The following is a 9622-nucleotide window of genomic DNA, read 5'->3' on the forward strand; positions in this document are numbered from 1 at the left end:
AAGTAATCACATATGCAAATTAGGCATGTAGTTGCTCCTGTGCAATTTTGCAAATCAGGCCCTTATTATCTCTGTTTCTCCATGTGTAAAATTGTACTCACCTCTTGGAGTTATTGCAAAGATTTTAGATAATATTTGCCCATCTCGTTTAATGTATAAGGAGCTTATATAAATGCTAGTGCTTTTATAATATATCAGTTATGAACAGCAGTAGACATTGGCCAAAACTAAACAAGGCCAAAACAATTACGGTGTTTCAGAGGGACAGAGACCACAGGTTTTTTATAATTTTCCCAATTACAGGTGATTGAAGGTTATGGTTAACCATCCCCAGAAAGGGTGTGGTTAACCACAGGGCTGTAATGTGGAAGAGAACTTCAAAGCACAGAAGGAGAGCAACACAGCTGCCCTAGGCTTGGGAGAGACTGATCTGAAATGGGAGTCAAACTGAAGTTACGAAATATACTCTCAGCGTAAAAAACTGCAACCGTCAGTCTTTGTGGATATCTCATTAAATAATTTAGACTGGAGTGTTGTGTGTGTACATATTGTAATACAGATATTCATGGAGTTTAAAGCCAAAAGAGACCATTATGATCTTGTAATCTGTCCTCTTCTATGCAGTAATAGATTCAAACACTGCAGTAGGATTATTCTAAATTACAGTGTTTTGGATCTTTACAATAGAATCTCTAGTACTTTATTTAATCAGGGAGTGCTCTTTTTGCATTGGTAGAATTTATTCTGCAGATATTCCTGATCCCGCCTCCTCTAATACCTTAAAAGCAGCTGTTGTCACAGGGCTGGGTGCTGTTGAAAGAACAACAACCATGCAGTATATCATTGCAGTGATAAATGAGAGACTTCCATTTGCATTCTCAAATGATGCAACTACAGTGTAGAGGGCCAATTAAAATTATGATTATGTGTCTGATTCCGGAATATTGAAGATGGGTATTTAAAATAATTTATTTGGAACAAAATCTGGTACTTTTCTTTCCTTTGTTATGGTCCTTTTAACCAATTTTGAATCTACATTAATATCCTTATGTAAGCCAATTTCAAATAATTCACAATGATTTTTAAAATAAGTTTTTTTCGACTGTTTAGCTTTATAAACATCCAACTATATTATAGTGTTCCCTTTAGTCACACATTTTATAATTTCCATAGGGTAGAATTTTTACTGTGTTGCTATCGTACTAAGGTAAGAAATAAGATTTACTTGAAGGTAATTCCTAGCATCGCTCTTCGTTCCTTTTTTGAAAAGCAACCGGTACTGTATTTGTTTTTCTTTTTTCTTTGCATACCTGGTTGTCAGTTTTTCAAGGAGAATTGTCAGTGGTCTATAAGTTTGTCAGCTAATACTTTTGACACCCTGGATGTATGTCCTCTGGACAGGCTGATTGTGTTTGTAATGAATTTTTAAAGTATTTTCTTACATATTCTTTGTCCATAGTTATTTTTACATGATATCAGAAAAGTCAATGTGTCCTGTTAACATGCTCCTGATCACCCTTTCCCATGGAAAATCTGGCAGGAAGGGGATGCACGGGACTGGGGAAACGGTTCTGTTAGAGGGACAGGCCATAGGGATTTTGGTGGCTTGACTGCCCCTGTTCCCCTCACACAGCTAAGTTACAATGGAGCCGTGCTTGCAGGCTTGTCAGTTGGGAGCTGCCCCTGGAGGCCTCCTTACAGGGGTATTCCCACTGCAAAAAGAGCTGCTGAAAAATAATACCAGCTTTGGCTGTATTGTTCTGGGCGAGGGGGGGTTCTCCATGGCTGATAGTGTGGCAATATACTTGTCTTCCAGCCAGCCCATCTCACTTGGGAGGAGGAGACCCACACACAGAGTGAATCTCTTCCATGCACAGAGCAAGTATCTTTGGGATAGAGTCAGACATCTTGCTGTTTGCAGGTCTTCATTCAAGATGGAGTTTGTTTTTCCATCCACCATAACTGATTTGTACAAACAAGTAGGTCTTTCTCTAAGCCGCACCCATATACTGTACTGCAAAAGTCGCTCAGTTGTCTTTATGAACTAAAGGTGCAAGCCACACCCTATTGTGCTAAAGGGAAAAGTAATGAGTGTGTCAGGTTGTTAAAAATAACCATTTTTCTGCTCCTTTTGATATTGAAAATATCTGAATAGAAGTGTTACTTGACTGCATTTTAATTCTATCTGCAGTGTGAACCTTTTCTTTTTCTTTTAATTCTTGATATTAATCAACTGTGTCATGGCAGTTCACGTTGACACTTGCAATATACACTTAAACCTAATTAAAATCAGGATGCTGTGAGATCCTAACTAGGAAAGTCTTTTAGTAACCATCCAAAATTGCCTGGAGACTTTCTTTCTTCTTGCTTTTTGAACTATTGTATTTAGCAATTACTTAACATACAAGAAACGTCTAATGAAGCCAGTTGGCTCCAGTCAGATTTTATTACAAGATGCACTGAAAGATTTTGTTTTTCATAAATGCTGCAATTATTATTCCCACTGAAACCAAATGGTCTAAGGATGTGAAAGAACGTAAGAAGATGTGCACTATGTGTGCCTATAGTAAAGGGTTGAGCAAGGTTATATTTACATTGGCAGTTTTGTCAGTAAGAATGTGAATCACTTCAAAGAACCACAAAGTTTATATTTTACACTAACTGGCTCTGAATTAGCTGTTTTTGACATTTTCCAATACAAGTAATGTAATTTCCTTTTAAAGTGTTTAAAATATTAATAATTGATAAACTCACACAATGCAAACTAATGCATTTTTATTACAGCGAAACAGCTGAAAATAATTTAGACAGTATATTCTGATGCTTTATAGAAAACATGTTTTTTCCTTTAAAAAATCCATTTTGAGTTGACTGTTTAAAATCTAAATTCCACTGCACACAGGGAAACTTTCTGATTTGAATAGATAGAATCTTCTTGGTTAATCAGATTAGAGCGAGGCAGTTAATTGAAATGACATGATTTATTTTCCCCTCCCCAAGCAAAGAGTCTGCAAAATTTGCAAGTAAAATTTTGTATTCAGGAACAATACTATAGAGTCTTTACAAAGACTAGACATTTCTAAATTTGTGTAAAATAGGAACATAATTCTTGTATTATATAAATTAAACAAGCTTAGACCCACATGATCTTATTATTTAGTCAACACTATAAGGGTGTGACGCATTTAACAAGCCAGTAAGAAATGGTCCCCACCTTCAAGAAAGCTTGATACATGTTTTGCAGGATTGAGCCTTAAATTTGGACATAATAGGACAAGTGAAGACAAGAGAAATGAGATAGGGAGAGGAGAAGGTGTGACAGGATTTATATCCAGAAGGTTATGTGACATGCTTAGGTTATGCATGTATATTAATGATGGGGGAGGTGGGAGCGTTAATACCATGAGGGTTGTTAGAGAATGTGGAAGAAAAATGGAGTTTTCCAAGGGATAAAATGTAAATCTATTTACAGTTTGATTTTTATATGTAGTACGTAGTGACAGTTTGATCATCTGGCATTTCTAAATCAGAGTAGGAAGGATGGTCTAGTGGATAGGGTGCTGACCTGAGACTCAGTAGATCTGTGATCAGTTCCCTGCTCAGCCACAGATTTCCCGTGTTACCAAAGTCATTTACTCTATTCTGTTTCTCATTTCCCTATCTGTAAAATGGGGGTAATACTTCCTGGCTCACAGTGGTGTTGAGCGGATTGTGAGGCTCTCAGATACTATTGTGATAAGGGCCAGATAGCTAGGTAGAAAGTAGATTGATTAAATAATCCCCATGTAGAATGGTCGCATGCTTCTTGGTGAAAAATCATGACAGCTGTACTGGAGCAGTTCAGTATGACACACACAAATTAGTTCAGGTAAACGTTGTCAAGGCTTTCATGTTGATGCGATTCTCACTGCGAGTTTCTTGTGCTCCTTTCCATAGGTATGCTTCAGAAGTCTCCTTCTGTTGAAGACTTTGTGGACGCTCTTGTTTCAGACTTGGATCAGGACTTTGAAACGTTCTTCATGGACTCAGAATAACATGGAACTGAACTGATTGTTTTTTGTTTCACAGCTGTTCATTGAAAAGTAGAAACAAATAGCCACGACAGTACTATGTCCATCATTGTTAAGACTGGTCCTCTATAAAAACAAAGTTATTATTTGTAGAATCTTAAAATAAATAGTTTGTTTTAATGGATTGTATGTGGTTTTATTTAAGAAGATGATGGGCTAATGTTTCAAGTGGACTTGTAGAAAGAAGACTGTTGGGAATGTGCTCTTTGACATGTACCTTATGAGTGTGTGGCTATCTGGAAATCCAACCCTTCACCAAGATGGGTGGTAGGAATGAGACCTCTTTCAGTACACAGTTATTGAATTCGGGGGGAGGAATAGCTCAGTGGTTTGAGCATTGGCCTGCTAAACCCAGGGTTGTGAGTTCAATCCTTGAGGGGGCCACTTAGGAATCTGGGGCAAAATCAGTACTTGGTCCTGCTAGTGAAGGCAGGGGTCCCTTCCAGTTCTAGGAAATAGGATATCTCCATTAATTTAAATTTAATTTATTTAAATTTAGGATTAGCACAAAACTTTCATGACTCAGGGTTGTTTGCATGGTTCCTTCTCACCTGCCTACATCAGTACTTGTCAAGCTTTTTCACCCTATTCTTTATAGAAGACTATGGGATGTTCTGCATCAGAGGAAGGAAGAGAAACAGCCTGATTTGCTGTGCGGAGAAGAGAAACTGGGGAGAAGTGAGGATGGGAGTCTGTATGAGGAATGGAATGAGGGCTGGGAAGCATATAGGGAAAGAAAAAGTTGAGTGGAGGAAACGCTAAGGATGTGGAGGGAAGAAAATTTTTAAGAGAGCGAAAAAAAGCATGGAGAGAGAGAGTGGGTTTCCTAAATTATTTCAAAATGGAGGAGTGACATAGAGAGAGTAAGCAAAAGTAAGAGAACAAAGACTGAGTTAAGGACTAAAAGTATGTATCCAAAAAGAGAAGTGGAATGAAGAACTAAGGACAAACACCAAAATGGAATTCAGCTTCATGACAGGGAGAAAGAAAAGACAAACTTAGAAAACAAAGGACTTGCAGGAGGAAATAGAAAAGGGAAGAGATGACAAAGAAAGAGAGTTGGATAAGGTATCAGGTGTTTAACATAAAAAAAAATATGGGGAGAAAGTGGAAGAAGAGGAAAAAAAACTGTTAATTTATTTTTCATTTATGGGACAAACCGTAATTAAGTTGTATTTGATATAGCTTGTGAAATAAGTCACGATTTTACATGCATTGAAAAATGGTGTCACATCTTGGACGCTTTCCCTCCCACTTTGATACTCATTGGATGCTTGGGATGTTGAGGTACAGTCGAACCTCAGAGTTCCAAACGCCTCAGGAATGGAGAAAGCAACAGAGGGTCCTGTGGCACCTTTAAGACTAACAGATGTATTGGAGCATAAGCTTTCGTGGGTGAATGCCCACTTCGTCAGACGGAATGGAGGTTGTTCATAACTCTGAAATGTTCGTAACGCTGAACAAAACGTTATGGTTGTTCTTTCAAAAGTTTACAACTGAATATTGACTTAATAGCGCTTTGAAGCTTTACTATGCAGAAGAAAAATTCTGCTTATCCTTTATTTTTTTAGTAGTTTACGTTTAACGTAGTATTATACTGGGATTTTTTGTTTTTTGTTTTTTTGTGTCTCTACTGCTCCCTTATTGCGTACATCTGCTTCTAAATGAGGTGTGTGGTTGACTGGTCAGTTCATAATTCTGGTGTTTGTAACTCTGAGGTTCTAATGTATCTGTTCAGGACATTTACTGGTGCTTAAATTGTTAGTACAGGAATCCTATTCCTAACTGATATTTAACTAAAAAAAAAAAAGCATTATTAGGAAAATTAGACTATTTGCTCTGGATTTAGATGCCAACACCACCCACCCACATGTTATGAAGACTCAGGCTTCTCAAAGGATACCATAATAAGCGTCGGCATTTTTGTATTAATTTAGATGGAATATATGGGCCAAAAGTGTTAACATAACCAGTCACTTTACAATGTTAAACAGTGTTAAATAAAGTTCAGGGTTCAGTATGCAGAGACCTCAGCTTGCTTAGTACCATGGCAAACACACCATTAAAAATCCTTTTAACCTTTTATTGAAGAAACAGAAAAGAAGGAAAAACAGTTAAAGCATTTGAAATGTAGAGTGTTCGTGTTTTAACAAGATTCCTTGTTCCCTTTCCCTGTAGCTGGAGAGAGTTTTAGAAAGAAAAAAACACTTTATGACAGACAGCCTTTTAGATGATATCAAAGATGGTAATAACTGTCAGCCCATGTAGTGTGTAGTATTCAGCTGATGCTCGTATGGGTGGTGATGGCATCTGGATATCACCCTCTCTGGTCTGGTCGCCTCTCAGGATCAAGCCTGGGATTTTAAGAGACTGTGGGGGTGGCAACAACTCACTCTAGTAGCGTCTGTCTGTTCTTTTTGTTCCTTTTTATTCTTTTGCACCTTTCCCACAAAATCTTTCTTTTAAGGACCTGGAAAGGGAGTGATGGGTGGAATAGATCATCCCCTCATTTTTTTGTTGACCGATTAGGCCTTATATCTGACATACTAATTCTGGCTCTTTAACTTCTGGCTCCATATCTCCTTTTTTAAACAAGCATAATTTCAACACAGTCCTTGAATTATATCAACTTGGCCTTTTTATTTAGACTAATTCAGTTATTCTGTCTCCCTTTCGTACCTTTCTCCATCAACATTGTTGTTATAGGTTATTGTACCATTTAATGAACGTTTGCATACTTTTTACAGTTGAGATCACAATTTGGGTAAATTTGTAGGCCCAGTTGTCACAACAGTATACCAACACTTCATGGAATATTTCAAGGACCGCCGGATGCTGATTTGAATTACGAGATTGGAGTAATTAATATTCTTTTACATTTTTTCTCCAGAGGATCAAGCTATCAGTATCTATCCAGGTCAACATGTTTGAATAACTGATTATGATAGAGGGAGGGTGTCATAACTATAAAGGGAAGGGTAACAGCTGTCCTGTGTACAGTACTATAAAATCCCTCCTGGCCAGAGACTCCAAAATCCTTTTCCCTGTAAAGGGTTAAGAAGCTCAGGTAACCTGGCTGGCATCTGACCTAAAGGACCAATAAGGGGACAAGATACTTTCAAATCTTGGGGGGGAAGGTTTTTGTTTGTGTTCTTGGTTTGGGAGTGTGTTCGTTTCTCGGAACTGAGAGGGACCAGACATCAATCCAGGTTCTCCACATCTTTCTAAACAAGTCTCTCCTATTTCAAACTTGTAAGTAAATAGCCAGGCAAGGCGTGTTAGTTTTCCTTTGTTTTCTCAACTTGTAAATGTACCTTTTACTAGAGTGTTTATCTTTGTTTGCTGTACTTTGAACCTGAGACTAGAGGGGAGTTCTCTGAGCTCTTTAAGTTTGATTACCCTGTAAGGTTAATTTTCATACTGATTTTACAGAGATGATTTTTACTTTTTTCTTTAATTAAAAGCCTTCTTTTTAAAAACCTGATTGATTTTTCCTTGTTTTTAAGATCCAAGGGGTTTGGATCTTGATTCACCAGGAGTTGGTGAAAGGAAGGAGGGGGAAAGGTTAATTTCTCCTTGTTTTAGATCCCAGGGGATTGGATCTGTGTTCACCAGGAGTTGGTGGGAGGAAGGAGGGGGGATGGTTAATTTCTCCTTGTTTTAAGATCCAAGGGGTTTGGATCTGTATTCACCAGGGAATTGGTGAAAGGTTTCTCAGGGCTTCCCAGAAAGGGAATCTAATTGGGAAATGGTGGCAGCGAAACCAAAGCTAAGCTGGTAGTTAAGCTTAGAAGTTTTCATGCAGGCCCCTACATTTGTACCCTAAAGTTCAAAGTGGGGATCCAGCCTTGACAGAGGGTTTGTACAGCACAATGGGATCCTGATCTTGGTTGGGGCCAATGTTCCCTCTAAATTGCACACATGCGTGGCCATACAACATTCTTGCATACACTACACATGGCACAAACGGTGCCACCCATTTAGTCCACAGATTGTCATGGTCTGTAGAAGGCCCATATACTGTCACTGTTGGGGTTTGGACCCCGCTCAGACAGAGAGTGAGAGATGGAGGCTGAAGAGGGCCCTTGGGTGGAGAGGCGGGGAGGGAAGAAATAGGTACGTTCCTGGGAAGGGTGAGGGGAGAATGCAGAGTACTCATGCTAGTGAGGAAAATGCAGGGGCTTGTGACCACAGCGTGAGGTTGACAAACAGACTCCGCTTTCCCAGTCAGGTTGGACGCCACAGCCAGGCCCTCCTCCTGTGGCCCTGCCCTTAGAGTTATGGCTGATTACCTTGAGTTTCTCATTCTGCAAAGAGGATGTTTTTTCACAACAGAGTGGACCTGAATTAGTTTTCACTCAAATTCTTAGCTTTTGGGATTGCTAATGGGGAAATAAATAAAACTAATAATCAATTCCAGCTTTGGATTTTTGCAAAGAAACAATTTGTCAACTCCACTGATTTTTATTTTGTGAATATCTTTGGGAAATAAAACAGAAGACATGATCAAGTCTCTTGAGAATGCATTGTATAGCCACTGTGCTGCTCATTATAGAAGAGGAAATATGATTCTAAATGAAAATTTCTCCCTCTTTTATATGGTGTTTCCAAAAATGTTTCCAGCTGTTCAAATGACTGATGCATTTTCCTTTTTTTTTTCTTTGAGGAACTTTTATTTTCCAACAAATACACATGTTTTCAGTAATCTGAGATCTCTCTTGTGACCAGCAGTGCAACTCCCCTTAAACAACAAAACCGCTGTAATTCTTTTCCAAATTTTACCATTGGGGCTTCCAAACTAGCTACCCAAAAATTGTTTTTTGTTAACACGGTATCTTGGAGTCATATTTTAATCTCAAATTGTGCTGTATTCTTGATTTAGCGGCTATAAAATTATAAGCCTTTCAGAGGAGGGATCATATTTTTCTGCTGTGTGCACAGCATCTAACACAGTGGGGCCCCAACTGGGCTTCTCCCCAGCCCCAAAAGATCCACTGCCATGCCCACAGTCTCTTTTAGGCAGTTTTATTGTCTCAAACTTAAGCAAAACAATCAAAAACAGTTCTTCAACTCACCCTGAGCTGTTACTCCCAGGGGATTTTTCCCCCTTAAACCTCGCAGGTTCTCACTGCCTCCCCTCCTAAGGAACTCTGGGCAGTACTGCTGCTGCTCCTGCTTCCTAGCTCTGACTCGCAAGGTCTCTCCTCTCCTCTAGGTCCAGGTGCCCTCTTTTAAAGCTCATTTGGGTCAGCCGATGCAGCACAGGTGCACTGGCTCCGCTGCCACTGAAAGCATGAACTAGTATCAATTCATGAATTTGCCACGGGTCAGTTAGATTTTTACATATAATAAAATATAATAGATATATAATAGAATCCAATAGGATATCCTCTTTTTGAGTGATGGCCCTATGTGTATTCCACTACTCATTCTCTGTGAGCGACAAGCACCAGCAGTGCCTCTACTGCCTCAGCGAGGCACACATCACAGCTCGCTGCTCCATCTGCAAGTCCTTCCTGCCTCACACCTGGGAAGCTCAAGAGCTCCGCCTC

The 9622-nt window shown here is 39.1% G+C and overlaps 1 protein-coding gene across 4 annotated transcripts in view; it reads left to right on the forward strand.

Moving 5' to 3' along the window:
• The window catches only part of MIPEP (mitochondrial intermediate peptidase), a 115075-nt gene extending 110885 nt beyond the window's left edge, over positions 1-4190 (forward strand). For 3 of the 4 annotated variants that reach the window (XM_042845751.2, XM_005310595.5, XM_065581440.1), the window contains one exon: positions 3937-4190. In XM_042845751.2, coding sequence (XP_042701685.2) covers positions 3937-4034 — 98 coding nt within the window. In that variant the 3' untranslated portion in view covers positions 4035-4190. Of the gene's footprint in view, positions 1-303 lie in introns of all 4 variants that reach the window. The other variant, XM_024111571.3, reaches the window with a different exon arrangement.
• Positions 4191-9622: the final 5432 nt, after the last annotated feature.

This window comes from Chrysemys picta, chromosome 1 (assembly GCF_011386835.1).
Source record: "Chrysemys picta bellii isolate R12L10 chromosome 1, ASM1138683v2, whole genome shotgun sequence".
NCBI classification, from domain to species: domain Eukaryota; kingdom Metazoa; phylum Chordata; order Testudines; family Emydidae; genus Chrysemys; species Chrysemys picta.